The 21,975-nt window shown below is 41.5% G+C and overlaps 1 protein-coding gene across 7 annotated transcripts; it reads right to left on the bottom strand.

Annotated features, from left to right (window-relative positions):
* Positions 1-237: 237 nt before the first annotated feature.
* LOC137796113 (ras-related protein Rap-1A-like) lies at positions 238-20,557 on the bottom strand. 7 transcript variants are annotated; one of them, XM_068593801.1, is made up of 8 exons: positions 20,452-20,557; positions 14,146-14,234; positions 13,169-13,237; positions 12,793-12,849; positions 11,949-12,089; positions 7,461-7,604; positions 6,984-7,110; positions 238-1,269 (listed from the first exon to the last, which is right to left on the bottom strand). In XM_068593801.1, exons 2-7 carry the CDS (start codon positions 14,200-14,202, stop codon positions 7,021-7,023), a joined length of 558 nt encoding a protein of 185 aa, XP_068449902.1. In that variant the 5' UTR covers positions 14,203-14,234; positions 20,452-20,557; the 3' UTR covers positions 238-1,269; positions 6,984-7,020. The 7 variants fall into 7 exon arrangements, with proteins under 7 accessions (XP_068449902.1, XP_068449905.1, XP_068449908.1 ...); XM_068593804.1 differs by having other exon boundaries at positions 14,146-14,239; positions 20,452-20,496; XM_068593807.1 differs by lacking the exon at positions 20,452-20,557 and adding an exon at positions 20,301-20,321.
* Between the last annotated feature and the right edge of the window lie 1,418 nt (positions 20,558-21,975).

The following is a 21,975-nucleotide window of genomic DNA, read 5'->3' as shown; positions in this document are numbered from 1 at the left end:
ACCATTTTCACTTTAGTGGGGGAGTTACAATACCGTCTTCTCACGGTATAGAAACAATACTTAATAGCTAATGTAAGTGTGCCATGCAAATCCTATTTTGATTCCATATAAAATGTCCAACCCTTAAATAAAAAATAAAAAAAACATCTTTTAATTTCACTCTTCTCAAATAAGTCAAATCTGCTTTGGATAAAAGTTTAATTCACAAAAATACATTGACCAATATAATGAAAATGTACTAAAATGTACTTTAATAATCCATAAAAGCTGGAACATCATTGACAGAAAAACACAAGAAGCATTATTAGAGTTGGTTTAGTATAATATATTTCAGCTTCAAGAGACATAGAAATCAATCCTTATTTTTCCCCATATTTCTTCTATAAAAGACCCATTTTTCTGAAGCATTAATATGCAAAAAAATGGCATTAGAATATATTATGGGAGCTATGAAATCCCAGTGACTGAGTATAAAATTAAGTCACATCAGAGAGAGATATTCGCAGAAGAAAAGTCCATGAACAACAGGGCGAACAAAGAAAAAAAATATATAATAAAAATAACACATATTATAGACCTCAATCTATCATCACTGACATGACGGGCATGGAGAATAGGTGTATGGCTATAAAATAATTCTCACTTTTCCACTTGATTTCACTTGAAAACATCTACACTTAACTGATGCATTTTTTCATGCTTGTTTTTGAAGAATATTTATAATCATACAACTAAAAAATAGGTCAACTTCCATGTCTTTCAAATACAATATTGATAATGAAAAAGATGAAAAATACTGAATCCAAGTTCCAACTTTGTTTTCCTTCTTGTTAACGCTGTTATATTCTTTTTGTTAATCTGTCAAAAATTTAAAGTAAGGGGGGGGGGCTGTCTCTGGCCATATAAGCGACTTATGGACACTTTTTTTTAAACGTTCGGAGGCTTTTATCATCATCATCATCATCATAAATTTGTGGTGTTTGTTGGTGCAGAATATGGAGACCGTCCGTTCAGGGTTCACACTGAAACAGACAGAGGAAGGTCCTCTGAGGCGAGAGACCAGAGTCTTCTCTCTCTTACTGTCTTTTCTTTCTCTCTTTACTCTCTCCATCTCTCTCACTCTGGTGCAGATCATCCTCGTCTTTGATAGGAGCAGTTCAGTCAGCTGATTCACCGTTTATGGCTGATGGAGGGAGGGGGGTGGGTGGGCGGGGCTGTTGGAATGCTGGCACGTTCCAATCAGGGCAACAGTTCTTCATTACAGCATTTCTGCAAGAAAACAGTGGTAAGTCGTCAATTCATAGCCCGATTAGGATTGACAAAACACCGTGTACACGCTGTGAGTGCCCTCTAGTGGCCGGTCAATGACATTACATCTTTGGAAGGAGCAGCAGTGGAAGGAGGAGAAAAGAGAAATCAGAGCCATTAATTACATAAAACTACTCAGTGTCTTTTTCCCTTTAAAATGAACATTTTACCGTTAATTATTATCCGGATAAATCAAGCTTAAATAATGTCAATTTGATCAATTGAGTCCACTATTATAAATCTGTCTCAGGGGGCTTAATCTGCAAACCCACTGTCCACAGATACAAAAATAATAATGAAAGAAACCTCAGGAAGAACTACAGAGGAGGAGCCCCTCTTCCAGGTAGGACAGATGTACCAAAGATGTTCAGAATAGACCATATTGACCCTCGATATGATCAAATTGTAGATGGAAACTGGAAGAATTGGGTGATACAACACAAATGTCCCCCACTGTCAACACTAGGTCTCAGCATCCACATTTTTTAAGAGGGCTCAAGGAAGCTCCCCCCACATTTTTGGACTTTTATAATGAGAAGTGTATAACAAGATACAAGGTCTATGCTTATACCCACACTACATATGCGCAGAATAAAAGTAGTTAATGATATGGTGGGTTCAGCACGTATGCATATTCAGAGTGATCCTAACAGTCACATTGAAAGTGTGCACTAATTGATGAGCAGTGAAATGCAAGCATTTCAGTGATTCTGAAAGACAATAAACAACAACACATAACTAGAATTACGGCCACGAGGTTGTACGCCAAACAGGCGAGTTTCAGTTTACATCACGAGATCGGACAACTGGAAAACACAATGAATGTGGCCACAGAGGCATGAATATGAAACAGATTCTATATATTAGTAAGTACACTTTTATAGAAATACTTTACTTTTGGGTTGAACCAATGTTTTTAACAATAAAAGAGCTTGAGAGACAACAGTCATCAAGTGCATATCCAGCTGGCTTTTAAAAAGGCGGGCAATCCAACTAGACGGTGAGAACTGTTGAGCGTCCTCGGGGTGCAGAAGTAGAGCTGTTCCACAGCAGACATGAGGTTATATAATATTAAAGACGTCTGCATTCCAATCAAGTGTGCATGGCCATGCTATTATGCATGCTACTGCAGCTCACTGACCGACCCTCTGGGGCACTAGATAAAAAGTAGCCGTAGCTAATGTCATTGGTTTCACCTGTGCTTTTCCTCCGCCGACAGCTTGCCTAGAGAAAGAGCTTATTGTGTAGTCTGTTATGTACTAAACTCTTTGAGCTTTCAAAGTTCAAAAGACAATTATCGAGTCTATAAACTCTGATTGCAAAGTTGCGTACTGAGGTGATTAAACAACATGCGGCACATCTGACTCAAGAGAACAGAGGGAAAAAAGGCCACCTGTTGCTATTTGTGCTCATATACAGCTACATTGAGATCTTTAAGCACAAACTGTTTCTTTTTAACTCTCTAAAACCTGGATTTTGTAGGACATGCTGGTTATAAAGTAAACAAATGCAAAACAAACTAATGGTCTTAACCTTAAGAATCAGTATACCATTGTATCACATTTCAGCTCCATGTCAGTCTCTGTCCCAGTGACTACAGCGACAGCTAAAAATCAGAGAGCGACAGCTCATGAGGTCAGCAAACTGGAAAATGCCCATGTTGTACAAAGTGAAACGTCCCATTAACTCTCTCTCGGTCCTGTCCGAGGCTGGCACTGTACCCCATCTCTCTCCCTCTTACAGTGTATGAGCTTGTGTGTTGTGAACAGTGGAACAGTGGGGCTGTAATCCCATTAGTGTTGGTTCATTGGGCTGGCCAGTGTGTGAGCGGGGGGGCAGACGCCGCCCGAGGGCCGGCTGACAGAGGCCCCAGTCTCACACACACTGGACCGCTAACTGACCAGCACAGATGGATTCAGATGAGGAACGCAGTGGGTGGTTTAGTGACCCTGATGTCTGGGCTGGGCACAATGGTACCGTCTGTTTTACTAATCCTATGTTATCCGTCATATCAAAGTTTTATTTGCACAAAGATCACACGTTCTCGTATAGAATCGGTTACTCAGCCGTTCTGATATTAAGTGCACTGTATGCTATAGGGATGTGTACGCTACATTTTATGGGATGAATAAAGTGATCACACCAGAGGGAGTAATCGCTCTCCTGCAGCAGCAACTGATCCAGAAACAATACAGGGAATTCAGGAGAAGGGGGTCATTGTTTTGACAGTCAGCAGAGACTATAGTAATTATGATTCAGTGACTGACAATGTGATACTGAAATCCTGGTAAATAAATGAATTGTTCACTTGTATATTTAAAAAAAAATTATAATAGTAATAATTCAGCTTCAGGGCAGCAGCCCTAAACAACCACAGAAATGACTTTTTGTACTGAAGTCCTAAGGTTGAAGGACAAAGTCTTCCTACTCAGTCTCACTGATCAAAAGCAGTGGGTTTGTACAATCAACAGCTACGTGTTGAGGATGCATGCCAAATGTCCGCTGCATAGTCTGCCACGGCTCCACCCGACTGCGTTTTTGTCTTTCTATTAAAAAAAAAATTGCGAAGAGTAAGAATAGTCACTAGTGTAACACAGGACAGCTTACAAAAACCTGTCATATTTAAAACACCAAACTACCGTCAAGAGATGCCATTATTTTTTTCACTAGGAACTATTTTTTTGTTTTTAATGGCAACCTGTGAAACTATGCCATACAACTGAAAAAGTGAAGACGCGCCTACGTTTAGTTGCAGATGAGGATCCAGCGAGTGTCATGATGAAGATGATGTCACTGCAGTTTCACATAGCGTTGCTATGAGGTACTATCTGCAGTAACTTCCCACTGACAATTCGACAGTCACACCCTTTGCAGGCCAAGCTTAAACTTTTCAGTCAAGGTAAAGTTTTTGTTTATTCCTTCACAACAACTTCCTTCACTTTTACTATGCAACATCCAGGGGTCACACTGTGAATGCCTTGGAGGAGACACCACATGGCTCTTCACTCTGACTTTGAGTGGCCATGGGAAATAGCTCTTTCCAAGCAGAGTGACCCCGTTAGGCTTATACCTTGAAAAGTTTGGCAATACCGAGGCCCAGCTTTGTAATCTCCATATGAGGCTGCATACACGTCACGAGATCTCACAAGATTTGCTCAACTGACTGAACCTAAACTCATCTTTCAAAGGAAACTTTCCAGATAAGGGTGGAAACATTCTTACTGAGACTTTCCTAGTTGTCGAGCGGTGGGTTAACTGGTGTTAAATCTTATCAGGAGCTCATTGTGACCTACATTGGGTTTTTGGTTAATGTGTGAACACCACTAAAATTAGTCTACTGCATAGATTATGCCTCACCGTGTGTGTTAAAAACAATTACGTTCATTGTTGCAGATTCATGTGATTTATGGCAATTTAGGGCCAATAAAGAACCTTGTACCAATGTGATGAGGTTCCTTGATTTAATCAGGTAATTAAGTTAACTGGTCACCTCCGCCAAGGTGTTCGCAGGATTTTGAAAAAACTACTGGCCAGATTTTAATGAAACTTGAAGGGTGTGGCATGGGCAAAGTAGGAACCCATTACATTTTGGGCCCGATCCAAAACTAAGCAAAAACGCAGTGTTTATGTATTCATAACAGTTTCTCAGCTCATTCAAATATAACACAAAAGTTGGTATAGCATGACACAATATCTTGTTTAAACTGCCAAATCAAAATACATATATTTAGGAGAAAAATGTCCTTACAATTACACCAATCTTTACCAAACGGACTGTGCCAATCGTAGCTACTAGGTACAGTCAAGCTGCAATCCATCACCTAGTAAAGCTGACGAGTCATTCTTAAATCAAATACAGTAAATATCAATAAAGGCCGGTCTGGAATAGATCCGTTTAGACGGCTTGATGGGAATAAGCAGCCTCGTTTGCGGCAAGTCTTTTTCAGACTTCCTCATTACAAAAAAACAGACCAAACAGTTAAAAAAAAAAAAAAAAACTCTAAAAAGGAAGAAGCGACTCTAAATTTTCCTGGGAAACAAGCTGATGACAGTTTCGGATTTCCTCAGACTTAACAGCTGCTGCAGTCTGCTGAGGTCCATGTTTAAATCAAGCCATCACACAGCGACTCATTCATTTCAACAGGAACGAAGATGTACAAAATTGCAAATGAAAGCACTTCACACGTTTGAAGGCTGACTCACGGGATGTTAGCCTTGCCCCAAACATAAACTGGATCTGTAACTAATCAGCATCAAAGAAATGCTTTTCGATGTGGCAGGATGACCACTGCAGCCATTTTTAGAAAGTGACCAGACATGTCTTCCACATATACAAGTTATAAAAAAGACATCTGATCTGTCACATGGCATAGTACCTCTATGAACAAATACAACATGTGTATCCGGGAATAGACATGTATTACACTGTTCAACACCAACAAATTGCACTTAACTACGCACAAAGAAACACTTCTAACATATACTGGGTCCAGCTGGAGAAATCCAGGTTGAATGTTAATATTTGTAATAAACTTGAGACTAAACAGGTTTCCATTGGTAAAGGTTTACCGCTTAGAGAGAAAAAGAAAGAGAAAGAAAGAGAAAGAGAGAGAAGGAAAATTGGTAAAACATTACTCTCTCTCTTTCTCTATCTGCTCTCTTAAGCCGCATTTCCACCAAGACGTTCCTGGCAATTTTAGTCTCGGAACTACCTTGTAAGGGACTATCTGGTTCCTTCAGCCAGTTGCTGTCTAAAGACCAGCAAAGATTAGGCATATTGGTCTGCTGAAGTATGAAAAAGCAACATGCCATAAGGTGAACGTTGCTGGTTGTTGCAGGGGGGGAACGCTCTCTGGCCTACAATTCAATTTGCCACCCATTTCATTGGCAAAAACATTAATAAGTATTTACTGATGCACGCTGGACATGATGAATGAAATGCAGAGGAGAAAAACAAAACTAAGAGTTTCAGACTCGTCCAGAAGTTTGGACGAGTCTTCTCCAAAGTGTTCCCACAGTAAATCATCTTTTGAGTGTTAAGAGTTTATCTGTGTTTAAGACAACGGCCGATGTCTCTTCTACTCCTTGCACGCTCAACCAATCTGTCTTTTAAAAAAAGTTAGAATTGAAGAGCAAACCCCAGCTTTCCGTTAATGCTATTAAACAAAGACATGGTCTACCTTTGTTTTCAAAATCGGTACTTGAGTGCTAACTTGTTTTATGAATGAAAGGAGATGAAGCTGCGCGGTTGTGTGCGTTTGACCAATAAGTGGCGATCGTCCCTGTGAACGCCCCCTGAAAGTTCTTGTACTTTGAGAAAGTACTACCTCCCTGACTAGGTCTTTTTTGGAGAATTAAATTAATCCCCTGAACTTAATTTAGACCTGGTTCCTGCAGTCAAAACCTGCGACCAAAAGGCAGCTGCGGACAGCCTACGTAGGGACAGTAACCACTGATGACACAATGCAATATCAGGCTATACAGATTCATTTGACTTCACTGCAGGCAAACAAACCCATAATAGACTGTGATGAATGATTAACTACCACTGATGTAAGCAGCCTCATCTAAGATGACATAGAAAGATCAACATTATTATGTAACACTAATTAACCTGACAGCCTGCCTATGCATCATGACCTTCATGAATAGGTTAGCTGCTTTTAGTCACACACCTGGCTCAGAGCTGCTGCAGGGGCTGGAGGGGGGTCTTTAAAGCAGGACACAGTTGGATTTCTTTTTCGCCTTCTTCTTTTCCACTGGCGTTTTCCTATTTATCTGTCTGACCAGGTCGTAGAAGATCTAGGATTGACGCAACAAAGAGAAAACTGATTAATAATGATTAAATGCAGTGATAAAATCCCAATCATACAAAGAACATCCTTAGACACAGTGGGACCGTCGAGCAAAGCTTCAAGCAAACAGAGTCATTTTATGCATTGATGCAGACGTGTACACACATTAAGTTTAAAAGGGTGTAGCACAGAGTAGCACGTATAATCCAGTTTAGCGCAACACCACCTTCACCTTTGATAATCCAAAATACAGATAAGTTGAAATACTTCCCTGAGAGATGAATGTAATATTGTGGCTGGTGTTTTCAGGGTTTAAAACATGAGGGTCACCAGTGGTTTGTTTGCGTGTGTACTCACATCGAGGACGTTGATCTTTGACTTAGCAGAGGACTCTAAAAAGGCACAGTGGTTCCACTGTCTGGCCAGGTTCTGGCCCTGCTCCTTCCCCACCACACGCTCATCCTCCAAGTCGCACTTGTTCCCCACCAGGATCATCGGCACCTGAGGACAAGCAGGAGGGGAAGAAAGAAAAAAGTATGAACATCTTTGGAGGCCAGTTTGTGATCCAGTCTTGAAAACTAAATAAACTTGACTTCATACATGCAACCAAAATTAAGCATTCTCTCTTCTAAAATATTTAAGTTATTTAAGATTGTGCTAAAATGAATACCTCAATAAATAAATAAATAGTGTCTAAAATATGAAAAAAATACATATTTGAAGCTGTGAAAAATGTCAATTAAACACAGATGTAGGTGGGTGAATAGGCTTTCCCCAATAATAATGAAAAAGAAAACCCTAGAATAACAATTAAACACAGATGTGCAACATTTATTTTGAGTGGTACGCCCAAAGGTTCACAAGTAAGCCCATAATAATAAATAGAGGAAAGAGAGAGAAGAGGGAGCAGGTAGTGAGAAATATTTGGTAAAAGAGGAGGATTCAAAATTAGACTATAGAAAGGAGAATAAAGAACGGTAGAGGGGTTTGAGCAGAAAGTAAAATGAGAGAGTTAAGGCAAGGTAGCATTAAAAATGTGTTGACACGATACTAAAGTTTCACTACATTCCAAAAAAGAACTATAAAAAAAAAAAAAAAATCAATCATACCTTTTAACTGAAGGATTCTAAATTTGCAAACGCTTAAGGATGATGGTTTGCATTCAGAGTGAATTTTAAAAAAGGGAGCAATATGCCAATAATACTTAAAGCCTGAATATTGACTGGATTGAAAGAGGCAATATGTGTTGGAAACAGATTTAAATAAATCAACAAAGCTTTGAGTGGCAATTTGTTGCCATTCATCTCCGTACAATATGTTTTGATGAATACATTTATTCCCTGGAAAGAACAAATCAACCCAATAGGCACGGCCGGTCTCACATCTTTACTGGGCACACTGGTGACATAAAAAGTCTGTGAGGGTCCAGAGCCAAGGGTGGACATTAGAACTGAAAGGTAGTAAGAGGTATAGAAGCACAATATTTGTTAACAAAAGCTCAACTCATGTGCATCCTCTAAGTAAAACAGTGGAGACATGTTTATTAACAGCCAAGTAGTCCAGTGATTTAGATGTGAAGCCTGGATTAAAGAGTCAAATACAATCAAGGAACGCATCCATCCCCGTGGGAAGGCAGGAAAGAAAATCATTTAGGTTCCACAACAGTGACAAAGGAGATTAAAAAATCAATATAAACTTGCAATTAATGCAGTGTCTGTTTAGTTTCTTTCGAGAGGACCGGCTAAACTGAGAACACCACCACAGACAACATAACCACTGACATAAAGTACATCTGGTTTTGGAATCTCCCAAATACACAACACTTCTTTAGTGCCTCAAATCAGATGTCTCAACCAAGGTTGAAATAACAAAAACTGAGGAAGAGCGAATAATCGGGGCAAAACGTCAGCCCCAACTGTCACAGTTGGGGCAGTCAGGGTGTCGGGATGGGTCTCATCCTGCCTGCTGTTTCCTGACCGTCTATCTAGGGAGCACGCTGGCCCGGAGGAAGTGATGGCAGCCCCGCCCAGCCGGGATAACATCGCTTTCCTTCCTGAATGTTTTCCAACATTTCAGCTGGATTCCACGCTCCGGCTGCTCTCTGGAATTACACGATAGTGCGAGACTGCGTGTGTGGATTGCGGTTATTCAGCGCTTGAACTCGTCTTCACTGTAAAACTATACTACAAACGGAGTAAGGCTCCAGGCTGAAGTTTGAGGGAGAGTTTAGCATTTTGTGGGGTTCACAGGATATTTGTGTTTGTGGTGTGGCGGAGCTTAACAAGCTAGAGACATAATCAACTGGTGGAAAATGTTGCAGGCAGCACACAACAGGCGCCAATAATATATCAGCAGAGGAAATCTATTTGTGGTGGGGACGGCACAAATAAATCAATGCCTGGGAAATCCTGCCTTTGCTCCCTTCTCCTGGTTCAGAAACTGCACCCGAATGAGTCTTGTGATCTGGAATAATGGATATTAGTGGTAGTACCCGACATGTACCAACTTGCTAAAACTTTCTCTTCCTAAAGACCTTCTCCCAAATCTACTGTTCCAAAGTCGTTTGACAGGGTATGGCCACGCTCCTCCGGAAAACGTAATACTTTTGAAGGCAGAGTATATTCTAGGTTCCTTCTTTCATTTCTCTCCCCCTCTCGCTCTCCCTGGGCTGTGGGACAGACGACAGGAAACTGCAATGTTTAGATTAACCCTGTGGAGGTTGCTGCTTGATGTTTGATATCCAAACAAGCGCTTGCACTGGACTGCTGAACGACATTTCTCCCAGGGGTCCTGGGAGAACCAGCGGTATGCCCTCCTAACACAAACTTTGAGCCAAGCTGGGATGAAAAGGATGGAGAAAGAGTGGCTGGTAGGACGGAGGTATGCAGGGAAGAAAAAATGTTCAGTGTCAGCAGCACACAAGGCAGCATTAACCTACTTGAAGAATCCACGCAGCCCACAGAGACTCTGTTAACATGCTACAGACAGGTCCTGTCCCGCCCACAATGGCATGATTGGATTGTGGGGAACCCAGAACAGGGGAGTATAGAGCCGCTTAAACGAATAGAGCCAGTGGTTGCAAATGGAGCGGTGAGTCACAAGCACGGAGTCAGACATTAGTACCAACAGAGTAACACAAGCAGAGAAGGAGATGGCCCGAAGAAGTCACAAGACCTCTCTTACATAAGAACTGTGGAAGGAAGTAAGGGAAGTGAGCTTTTTATATAGTGGTGACTGCTCATTCACTTTATTCTTCTCTCTTAATAACTTCTTTAAGGCGAAGGAATGTGGCCCTACTGTGATCAATGTACGCTCATTAGAAGGCTTGTTAATTGAGCTTGGCAATATCAAGTGCGTCTGTACATTTCGCCAGCTTTGCAGTAAATGGTGCGTGGAAGAGGAGAATGAGAACAGCTGCAGCAGCAACTAGAATGTCTGCTTTAGCAATACCATGAAAGCTTTCTCCAAGTAAGAAAATGGTCCTATTGGATGGGGGGAGGAGAGAAAGAAAAACATGTCAAGAATTTCCCTAGGTCGTGTACTCCTGCAACGGGCGAGGAAAGATAAACAGATGTCACGGTCATAATAGGTGAAGGGATAAAACACCAGTGGGCGATAACCGACAGAATGGCTTGTCCTACACAGATAAGCATAAGATGGGGAAATATTCAGAGGGAACACAGAGAAGAAAAGGACGTCAACTGTTTTCTTGCAAGTCGAGGAGCCACTGATCCTGCAATCCATCTGTTAGCCGGAGGCTAACCTCAGTTCCCTAACCACGTAGTCTCTAATGATGTACCACAGCCTCACAATCCAGTGTGTTTTTGATGGGCTGATGCTTTCCTTGCACATCATCGCTGACAGTCCAATCACCCGCACAGAGTGCCAGACCACGAGGAAGACCATAGCGGAGTGGGGGAACAGGGAGCAACACGAGCATACTACACTAGATCGAGAGGAAGGGAAGCAGGAAAAGGACGATGCACAGAAAAGAGGGATGTAAAACTTCAGCACCAAGCTGCAGAGATGGAGGAAAGGAAAGAGTGAGAGGGTTATAGTAACATTCAGTCCCTCCAGAGATCACCAAAAAAGGGCATCTGAAATCCTGATGACGCACTATCTGCCCCACCAGAAAGGGGACAGAGGGCTTACTCACTCTACAGCCTCACAATTCAAAAGAGATAGAGTAAAATAGAAATGTGCATCGAACTAACCGCACACCAGGAAAATAATGACATGACACATTCGCTTTATATCTTCTGCTACATATCCAAGCTGAGGGGCAGACTTGAAGCGGAAAACCACATTATATGGGTGTAAAAAGACAGATTAAGGGAAGCCGCGCTCCACTTGTGAGTGGAAAAAAAAGACAATCCCCTTCTTCTACTGGACTCTTAGCTTAGTGGGGGCTTTGGCTCTGTGTCCATGTTAAACACAGATGAAGTGATCAAACCACAGAGGGACCTGCGTGACGATAATGTTATGCTAGGCTACGCACAAGTATTAGTAAGTGCTTTCTCATTCTTTTTCCCCTAATTGTCACAGAAATGACACCGTACACCATGCGCATTATGTCAAGGCAATACAAATTCGTAAATACGGGTATAAAATGCCGCGATTGCAGTGTAAATGGTAACCATAGCAACAGTGCAATCAGATGCCGAACTACGTAGGCGGCTGCGAACACAGAAGTGGGGAGCTTGTAACATATCCGTACCGTTTTACTCTGTTTCTACAACACATTCAACCACAACACAAAATAAAAACTAAATGAGAAAAGGTTCTCTGAAAATGTGGACGAGTCGATTGTAAACTTGGATGCAACAGTGCATACTGTTTACTTACATCCTCTGTGTCCTTTACTCGTAGAATCTGTTCCCTCAGGTCCTGGAGGTCGTTGAAGGTGGACTGGGCTGTGATGGAGTATACCAGGGCGAAGCCTTGGCCGTTCTTCATGTACAAGTCCCTCATCGCTGTGAACTGCTCCTACACGGCGGGGGAAAGGAAGAGGAAAGACAGGCCATGAGCCAAAATACGTTCTCTGACATTATATAAACTCTTAAACATGTGTTGTAAAAGTCCAACATCAGAGGAAATCACAATGTTTCGACAGGTTAAGAGATTCAGTACATATGGTGACAGATATTATGCAGTGGAAGTGCTGCATCCCTGTCAAGTCTTTCCACTACACAGTCACACCATTATGCATTGTAGGCGATCTATCAGCACCCTTGTTTTTTCAACTGGAAACAAGCATGGACATGTACTGTATGTTGCTTCTGTACCATCAACATACACACTCTTCTCGCATGCTTGTGCTGAACAAAAGAAAGAGCTATTCTTCTAAGTTCTTCTATTCTAAGTCTTTGCGTGAACGTGCCGTGAGGCCGTCCTTACCGTTGAGCTAAAACGTCAACATGCTGCGGTTTAGTTAACCAAAGTTTTGAACGTATGATGATGCTCAATGAAATTCTGAGTATTCCGTTACAACTGATCTCTTAACAGAAACCGGAATGTCTGCACCAAATATCATGACAATCCATCCAGTAGGTCTCAAGACATTTCTCACAAAAACACACATTTAAGCCTCATATTGGACATAGAAGAAAAAAAGTCAGGGATTCTGGGGTCCTTATTCACAGTATTACACGGTATCAACAGAGGATTCAGGGATATAGAGTTCACTTACTGTGCCAGCTGTGTCGAGAATTTCAAGCATACATTGCTGCCCATCTACCTCCACTTGCTGTAAGAGAAAAAAAAGGCAACAGATAACATAACACTATATTTCAATAGGCACATCACATTGCAAATTTATGCTAACTCTACACACAATAAATTCCAACACAGATGATGAGATAGACGCAACAGACAATAATTAATGATTAATGTAAAGACTTTTTTCTTTTTTTTAAAACAGGAAAGGCAGAAAAATATGAGATGACGGGAGTTCAATGAGAAAAAAAACAAGAGCCCAATTACATGACGTGAACCTACAAAGCAGCTGCTAACAATCAGCTCATTCCTATCCACCACTCAACCTCCCCCTCTCAAGGGACACTCACCTTTCTGTACGAGTCTTCTATTGTAGGGTCATATTTTTCCACAAAGATTCCCTGTACAAACTGAACTGTCTGTAAGAGAAGACACAGAGCAAGCAAACGTCAGATCAATGTGACCTCCCCGGCAACAAGAACCAAACATCCAGAGCGACAAAAGTGCCATGTGTCCTTGCTGCGTTATCACGACAACTCGGCAAGACACTGAAGAGGATGTTCATGGGGTTGCCAGTCAGACGCCAATCAGACGCCAGGACGCTAGAAAAAGTCTGATTCATCTTATAAACACATGTGACACAGAAATTCAAATAAAAGGAGCTCTACGTTAGGACTGCGCTACATTAAGCATTGTGCTTAATGGTAGGTTTGCATTAGAGGTAGACCGAGTTCACCTGATAATGTGTTATGGTAAAAACTGTCAGCCTGCCAGTTTGCGGGATTAACTCCGACACCTGGTTGAGGTTAGCTGAGCAGGCAGGGCATGCAACAATTCACAGACATGTATGATCTCCTCAATCTTGAAACAACAAGTAGAGGCATAAAAGTTCAGGACTTTGTGTTTGTTCGTCAAAAAATGGGTTACATTTCCATTTCTAGAACCAACGGCATGCATATGATTGGTATATCTGTCAGTCCTGCAGCCCAAAGGGTAATCTTTTGTAGGAACCGTGGTGTATAACACTGGACTACAGAAGGATAGACTTGAGCACTTGTCAGGAAACATACGCTACCTACCAATAAATGAGTAGTTAAAACAAAAACCAACAACTTACAAAATTAGGAAACAGACGGTTTTGGCTCCATGTGACAAAAATGGCGTTAATTATTTTTCCCTCCAAAAGCTTTGAAGTCAAGTTATTTTTTCCTGCTGTTAAAGTGACGGTGCGACAATTTGTTGAGGAAACGCACTGCAGGAGAGTGTGTGTTTGTGTGCGTGTGTGTGTGTGTGAGTGTGGGAGGGGGTATTCAGGAGTAATACTTACCAGAGCAGACTTGCCCACACCTCCAGAGCCTAACACCACTAGCTTGTATTCACGCATGGCGGGTTTGCTTCACCGGACAGCCCAACAGTCTGCACTGGACAAATGGAGAAAGGCAAAATGGAAGAGACAAAATGAGGAAGGTGCAAAAGTAGATCAAAAAACTAATAAAAAAAACAAAAAAACAAGATCTGACTTTTCAAGCAAAACAAAGTAATTGTCCCAGCCTGGTCTCTTGAGTTTTTCCACGGATTCTAGTCATTCCTGGAGGTTATGGACAAGAAGCAGCACAACAATGGAGGGAACACCCATAAGTGGAGCTGCTTCAGGGTGGAGGAGGTGAGGAGTATGTGACCCCGTTCTAACACAAACCAGCTGTGGTGTGTATGAGTGTAGGGGGAACTGAAGCGGAGATGATGATACATGGATATGGCAGATATCCTAATGACACAATCATCTGGCCTCAACACAACAAAACACACCCTGCTGTCAGATGTTTTATTCACCCACTCATTCTTTGTATTGTTAAAAACAGCAAACTATGGTCAGTTTTTGACTCATGGCTGAAAACAGTTGAGGGGAAGGGAAAAAGCGACGGGGAAGAAACTCTGAAATTCCTCTTAAAAAAGGATGCAGACGTTTTGAATCATTGGCACACATTGTGGCGGAAAAGTAGCTGGGTTAGCCAACTGGGTCACTATGTGAAAGCTGCAGAAAGGCTACTGCACTGAGGTGAAGGGGATTTCAGATTTTTTATCTTGTTGCCAACTTACTGGTCTTTAAGAAATTAAATGTCAAAAATCTCTGTTTCCAGCTTCTCAAATGGAAACAATGTCAGGGTTCCTTCTTTCTATGACTGTTAACTAAATATATTTGGTTTAAGTACTGCCAATAGGATAAATTAAGATACCATTTTCTGACTTCACATTGACCAAATGATTACTCAAGAAAAGATTTATTGGACGATTATACAATGACAATATTTTGTTGAAAGCCAACTCTTCAATTCAGTTAAATGTAACTTCTCCCCATTTTCAGGACCTGTTCCTGCCCTGAAAATGTCAATTAGAGTGCAATACAAAACCACAACGTAGACTCAGGGAAGATGACACTATCATTATGGGAGCTACAGTAAATGGCAATCACCAGTCTTGTGCCTAACTGTACCACCTTTAGGCTGCCATGTTATTGATAGAAGATGGAGCTGCGTCTGTGCCCAGACACGGGTTTCTTCGAGAGCACATCAAAAGACCAGCGAGCCCTCGATCCCCAAACCAGAGTACAGAACTTATGTCACAGGTTGAAAAGTGCAGCAAGTTGGCATCAAGGCTGTGCAAATAAAAAAAATGTCAGTGGCTTTAGTTAAAATCAGGTCTCAAGGGAGAAAGTATAGCCTAGCTCGATAATCAACCCTTTTTTGCAAACCATTAGATAACTAAAATCGGCAGTCATTCTGGGAAGCAGCTGATCTCCCTCCTACACTGTTCTTTTTAGTACACACTGTCAAAATGTGCAGTCGGGTGGACAAAGGAACCAAGGACCTACAACTTCAAACACAAGCAGTGACCCTGTGGGATATGAAGCCTGGACTGTGAATAATTCATACTCCGTAATCCTCTACACACAAAGAGAAGTTCTCCTTGCACAATTAGGGAGGAGTCATCAGAAGGAAAAAGAAAAAGACCAGGGCCGCACGAGTGTTATTACTAACAGTCCTTGCTGCGCTTATGTAAACACTCAACTAGAGTCAAGTGCATGCACAGTGTCACATACAATGTCATACAGACAAACGGTGTACTTAGATTTAGACTATGCCTCACATTTCAGATATCCACACGTCATGGTTCCTGTATGAACACTGGACTGAACCCAGCTAAGACAGCCACTGTCATAGAGCGGGTTCCTGACGTCAACAGTTAGATTATTATGCGACTACTTTAGAAGTTGTTATGGAGGACGTCCATTTCTCTGGTGTTAGAGGAGGCAGACGCTCTTAATTTCAGGCGGCTGGGTGCCCTTCATATAAAAAAGTGTTTTTGCTTCCTCCTATTATGGTACGCTGTTTAGTTTACCTCCAGTGAAAATAAATGATGTATCTATCTATTCATGAAAAAGAAATTCAAGAAAAGAGAAAATTTAAAGTTTGGCAAAATCTCATTAGAGAGACATCTACATGATATATTTCTTAAATACATTTTATCCCTTTATTTTAATTAAACTTCAACACTAAAGTACTGTATGAGCTGCATGCTGTTTTCAATACATAAAGGCAATACAAAAACATTGTATGGTCAATGTTTGTATGAGCATATGATTAATATTAAATTGTATACTACCCGAGCAAAAAGAGAATATGTATACTGTATATATTTTTACATTGATCAATTGCAGGTGCTGACCAAAGCAGAACTTAATACATGAAAACAGAGTAACATTTCACAACATGGACTGGTGGGCTTTTTTGCTACAGATTCTCACACATTCTAAAGTTATTTGGGAAATGAACATTGGTCATCCTGACTGGAGACAACCCAAACTGTTATGGGATGTGCCCGGCCCACGACAGGAGGGCTCTACGGCGGGTGATTAAAATCACCCAAAACATCATTGGTACTAATCGACCAAGCATCAGTGACATTGCTGACAAGAGATGCCTTCTCGGATCCCAAAGGGCATTAAAAGACAATACCCGCCCTGGTCAAAGCCTGTTCACCCCGGCAAGCATTACAGACACGTCAGCTAACATACCTCCAGACTTACATACATTATAGTTAGTTTTTTGTGTGTGTTTCTTATGGAGCCAAATGGGTCTACTAACTGCATTTAGTTGCACAACACTGTTGCACAATGACAATAAATGAACCTTGTACTATCTTTTACAGAACTGTTATCCTCTGTATGTAGATTAGAATCTAATGAGCTGGGAAGCTGACGAAGCTCTACTTTTACATACGAATAAAGACAATCCAGTTTTGAAGTTAAAAAAAAATACTCCAGTGTGCTTTAAACCACTTGAAAAGCAAGACTGTAAGTATGTTACTAAGCTAGAGTAGGAGTGAAGGACAACATTTCTCAGCAAGAGACCTGATTCATGTTCTGAAGAAAGGCAAAGTGGTTGTGCTTGAAGCCTGCCAAGATGCAAATGCCGCTCTCCTCAACTGAAATGATATTACTAATCAACGCTAAAACAAACCCTGCTTCTAGTTCACCGAGTGAACAGCACCTGTCTCTTTGGAGTTCCGTTCTTTTTGAGCTTCTCACACCAAACTAGTGTTTTGTTTTGTTTTTACAAAAGGCTGAAATAATGCTTTTGTTTTAACACCTTTTCTACAAACTTTCACACCAGAAAAACTATACGACACTCTTTCAACAGCCTGCCTACACACTCACGACGCACGCAAACATGCGGCCATTTAAGGACATCTGCCTTTAAACATCAAACTTCTCTCTCTCCCTTTCCATTGCCCTCAGCTACACACTGTCATCCCCAACAAAACAAACATGCTGCTGCTGTTCCTCTGCTCTCGTAGTAACCCCAGCAAATAAGGAGCGAGGGAAAGCCACATGCCACAGAAAACATGCTCCACCATGACATCACTGCATCACTCACCCTCTACAGCCAAAAGTATGCATCCATCTAGGGCTGGAAATTGGACGAGGTGTTGCTGCTAGCAAGAGTATGCAGCGAATGTGTCTGGATAAACTATGCCTTAAACTTGAGGAAACTGAAATTAAAGAGCAGAAGGCCTAACAGCAAAACTACCAAATGCAGGATGCTAAGTTTGCTGGTGTAGTGAGGCTAATCCGACCGCAATGAAGCTGTCAAAGCGCCTGACTCAGCAGGGCGGTACGATTGACAGCTGCCCTCTGTATCTTCCACTCCGTGCGGATGGTGAAAATGCTCACATCCGTTGGTTAGGCTAGCAGCATGATACTGACATGTGTCATGTTATTTTGTTGCTTGTTGACCCACATGACAATTACTGGCACTACATCAGATATCTCCTTGAGGTTTAAGGGTAGAAAAAAACAGGGTGAGATAATAGTTGTGCTGGCAGTGTTTTTTTTATATTGCACCTGGTTACCCATTACCTCCACCACAACCACAGTTCACATCACTTGTTCACACTGAGCTTAGCATGAGAAACCCTTGAACTCAAGGGGAATAACACAGAAACTACTGAAAGCAGATAAACTCTTAAAGAAAGGACTTAAGTAAAGAAGGCAGTCAGCTTCCTTTTACAGCTAAGCTATTCACTTATATCTTAATGGTGTCTTGAAATCTTCTTGGAAAGAACTATGTTAAATAGTGCTAATAATAGGGGTAGAAAACGGGTATGTTAAGTAAGTTGTGTTGAGTTTAAAAACAGATGTTAAAATCCTGAGGAATTTCCCTAAAAGTACAGCTCCCCTTCAATGAAAGTTGAAAAGTGTTCATTTTAATTCAAATATATTACTACATTTCTTATTAGGAACATTATTCTTCATATGGTAAACTGCATGATTGCCTGTAGTCAAAATTGCTAATTTGTGCATTTTCAATGGACCTGCTGTGCTCAAACAAAAACACGAGCTAGCTTAGCAGTTAATTAGAAGTAATTAAAAGTAGACCAAACCTGACTCTAATTCAACCTATAATTAGTCCCAAATTACATAGTTCTTTCTAGGAAACTTCCTAGTTAATTAGGAATTTACAAGCCTTTAAAATAAAAGTTACCCCAGAGCTTAAAACAAATAGATATGCTTTTCACAGAATGTTTTATTTTATATGAGCTGACCTACACAAGTGATAAATAACACGAAGATGCTTCTGATGTTAACCTTTAAAGTGAATTTTAACATTCGTTAATCTCACCAAAGACCATGTCAAACTTCCTGCACGAACTTCTTTGAAGCCCTATGACTGCATAGTTCTTGCGTCTCTTTTGAGGTCCACTACAACGCCTGATCTGTGAGTCAGAACAAAAAACTGCAGCCGGTACACAAAACTTTGCACTGACTTAATTATGACAAAGATCTGTAACTGCCAAACACCATCAGCAGAATACATCTGTGTTGCTGGAGCTCTGACCTGTAACCACATCCTCTTTCCAGAGCGCAAGAAGGTTTCATGCTGATAGGATGGAAAAGGAGTAGCTACCAACTAAAATAGCTCCTACCAGTCTCTGTTCCTGTTCAAGAGACCAGACAGAAAGCTTGCCGAGAGAGGGGGAGGAAGTGAGTTTTATAGCCTGGATCTCATCATCAAACCTGGGCTATGGAGAGATTAGGGGATCTCCAGGATGAGGCTGATGTCTCAAGACAGTCAAACGGATTGCAGAAACGTCTACTTGACTTGGAAAACTGTGATATTATGTTATTAATAAAGCAGAGGCGTTGTGTGTTTATAGTTTGGAGGAGGATGGAGTACACACCTTTCCCGTTTCACACCAGCAGAAATACCCTGCAACAGGCTGGCATCAAGCTTGGCCCCCAGGCAAGAGAAAGTCCTTTGAGCTCCTGGGTTATCTCACTGTGAATCTACCTAATTTGCTTAAGGCAGCAGCATATGCTTATCACTCCGTCAGGCAAAATCCCCGCAATCTGTGGCTGTGGCCACCGAGCAGCAACTAACGCTCCGTCGATTCACGATTATCACACCCTTAGCTTCCACAACATCAATCAAACGCCGCTCAAACCATAAACCAGTTTACAGATAAACACCAAAATAACGTAATTATAATCCAGGGTAACCGAGGGCAGCATCTGGTCGCAACCAAATCTAGTTCCACACCAGCAGCGGCACTAAATCCGGTAACCAAAGCTCGTTAGCAGACCGCCGCTAACTAGCTTCCAACGGGCCGCCGACACTTCGGCAGCTCGCGAGCTGCAGCTCGTTAGCTCGCGAGCTTTCAAGCTAGGCGACACATTCCTCTTCTCGGCGGACGCTCAAAACACGTCTAGGTTGGTCTGAATCACGCCGCCATCAAGCGCATCCGCGGCTCAAACGTCCGCCCGGCGTGGCAGGCTTTAAATCAGCCCACAACACGGCGAAATAGCTCGGGAAAGACCGACTGCTAACGTTACCTGCCCTTCTGCCCGGCCTTGACTAAAATGGGAGTGCACACACACACACACACACACACACACACACACTCCCGTTTTGTACTTGCGCGGACAATTCTTGTCGTTCCCCCGACACGTACAAGACGAGCCGTGGAGCCGGCTCTATCTGCTTCTTATCCCGCGTGTATTGATGCGACGTGCTCCCAAGCAAACGACTTATTAGACCGCGTTTAGCGGGTAGTAAAGTTCGGCGTTCCCACTCACCGTTTCTCGCTCGCTGTCTTTCGCCGCTCCGCAAGTGTCAGTTTGCCTCCGGCCTCTGTGCGCAGCAGACGTCACTCCCGACTATTTCTCATTTTTCTTAAAAGGGCATGACACATGGCCCACTCGTCCCGCATCATTTGCATGATAACGGGGCTGCGCGGTAATGATGAGTGTCAGTAGAAATACACACTGGCTAGTATTTTTTTTTGCAAACAAGTTTCTTTCAGGTGTTTTTTTTTTTTTTTTTTTTTTTTTTTACCATTATACACATTCTTGAATGATGAGTTAACTCCCTCCTTTTGAAATACTAAATGATGATGTATTTTTGTGTGTAAAGTGATATCACGAATCATTTTTGTATTTGCCCATGATGTTTTAAGACGACAAACTCCATGAGAACTGTTACAAGTATGTTTTGTCAAAATCAAGTCCTTAGGGAGGTAAAGTCACAAGCAACGTTCTAGGCAATTGCAGGTTTCATACACACCTTTAACATGTATTAGTTATTGGTTGGGCAGATTGGTTTTAAATATATCAAATAAGTTTAATACTTTGGGACAAATCTAAAAGACTGAAGTCATGTTAGAGCTGTTCAATAAGTCATGAGCATCATGTCAATTTCAGGTTTCAGACACACTATTTGACAATTTACAAAATGGTTGGCCAAATTAGACATGAAAAGACTAAAAGTCAGATATCAGATATTCGTTTCATTGAAAATTAATTTACTTGATAATCAAATGCTTCTTTTTTTTAGGTGAAAGGGACAAAGATTCTCCAGTTCTTAAAACAATGTTTTATCATCTGGTCCTCAAAGTCTTCTCGGAGAACATATTGCATATTTAGGGGGATTTTAGAGAGTTGGTTTGACAAAACAAACACTTAACAGCCTAGAATATCAAGATGATATTGTCAGATGGTAAACATGGGTGTGTGCTTTTTTCTGACACTTTATAGATACAATAATTACTTATAGCTAAAATCCATGATTACACTTCATATCTAAAACCTGTCATGTACAAAGTCTTGTGTTTACTCTAAATTGTTCTGGTTAAAACTTTAGGACTTCAATGATTCTGAGTCAGCTCGTTTGTTTTTGTACGTGACTTGCTCTATCTTGGATCCTTGACCTCACATATCAAACTGGTAACGTTAAAGCTACATCAACCGTCTTTTTCTCATCATTTCATGCATCCGGTGTCCTTCACCAGTTACTCCACAGTTAGGGCTTCAAACAGGTAACAGGTGTTTGTAGGTGTGTGTAATAGTGACTTAGACATGCAGGAATGTGAGAAGAAAGTGCTCCCTTATGTGGATTTTGTAAACACATCCTCAAAGAGCCAGTTACACACATTTAGCCAAGCAAAGAAAGAAGAGCAGTACTGGCCTGAATGTTTGCAAGGACTACCCTCTAGTGGTGAATGAGCAGCCCTGCCCAGGCTGCATGGACCCAGGTGGATTGCAGCAAAAGCACATCACACTTAAAAGGTTTGACGTTCAATATCTACACTTCTCCTGAGCCAG

Source organism: Clinocottus analis, unplaced genomic scaffold, assembly GCF_023055335.1.
Source record: "Clinocottus analis isolate CAN_PGR_092001 unplaced genomic scaffold, fCliAna1.0.p SCAF_3, whole genome shotgun sequence".
Taxonomy (NCBI): Eukaryota; Metazoa; Chordata; class Actinopteri; order Perciformes; family Cottidae; genus Clinocottus; species Clinocottus analis.
Note: the sequence above shows the minus strand (reverse complement) of the source record. Positions and strands in the feature narration are given on the sequence as shown.

Excerpts from the sequence above, each read along its gene's own strand:
- LOC137796113 (XM_068593801.1), bottom strand. The coding sequence starts at position 14,202 with ATGCGTGAATACAAGCTAGTGGTGTTAGGCTCTGGAGGTGTGGGCAAG. Across the intron at positions 13,238-14,145 it reads GTGTGGGCAAGTCTGCTCTG|ACAGTTCAGTTTGTACAGGG; the intron begins GTAAGTATTACT and ends CTTCTCTTACAG. Across the intron at positions 7,605-11,948 it reads GAGTAAAGGACACAGAGGAT|GTGCCGATGATCCTGGTGGG; the intron begins GTAAGTAAACAG and ends GCTTGTCCTCAG.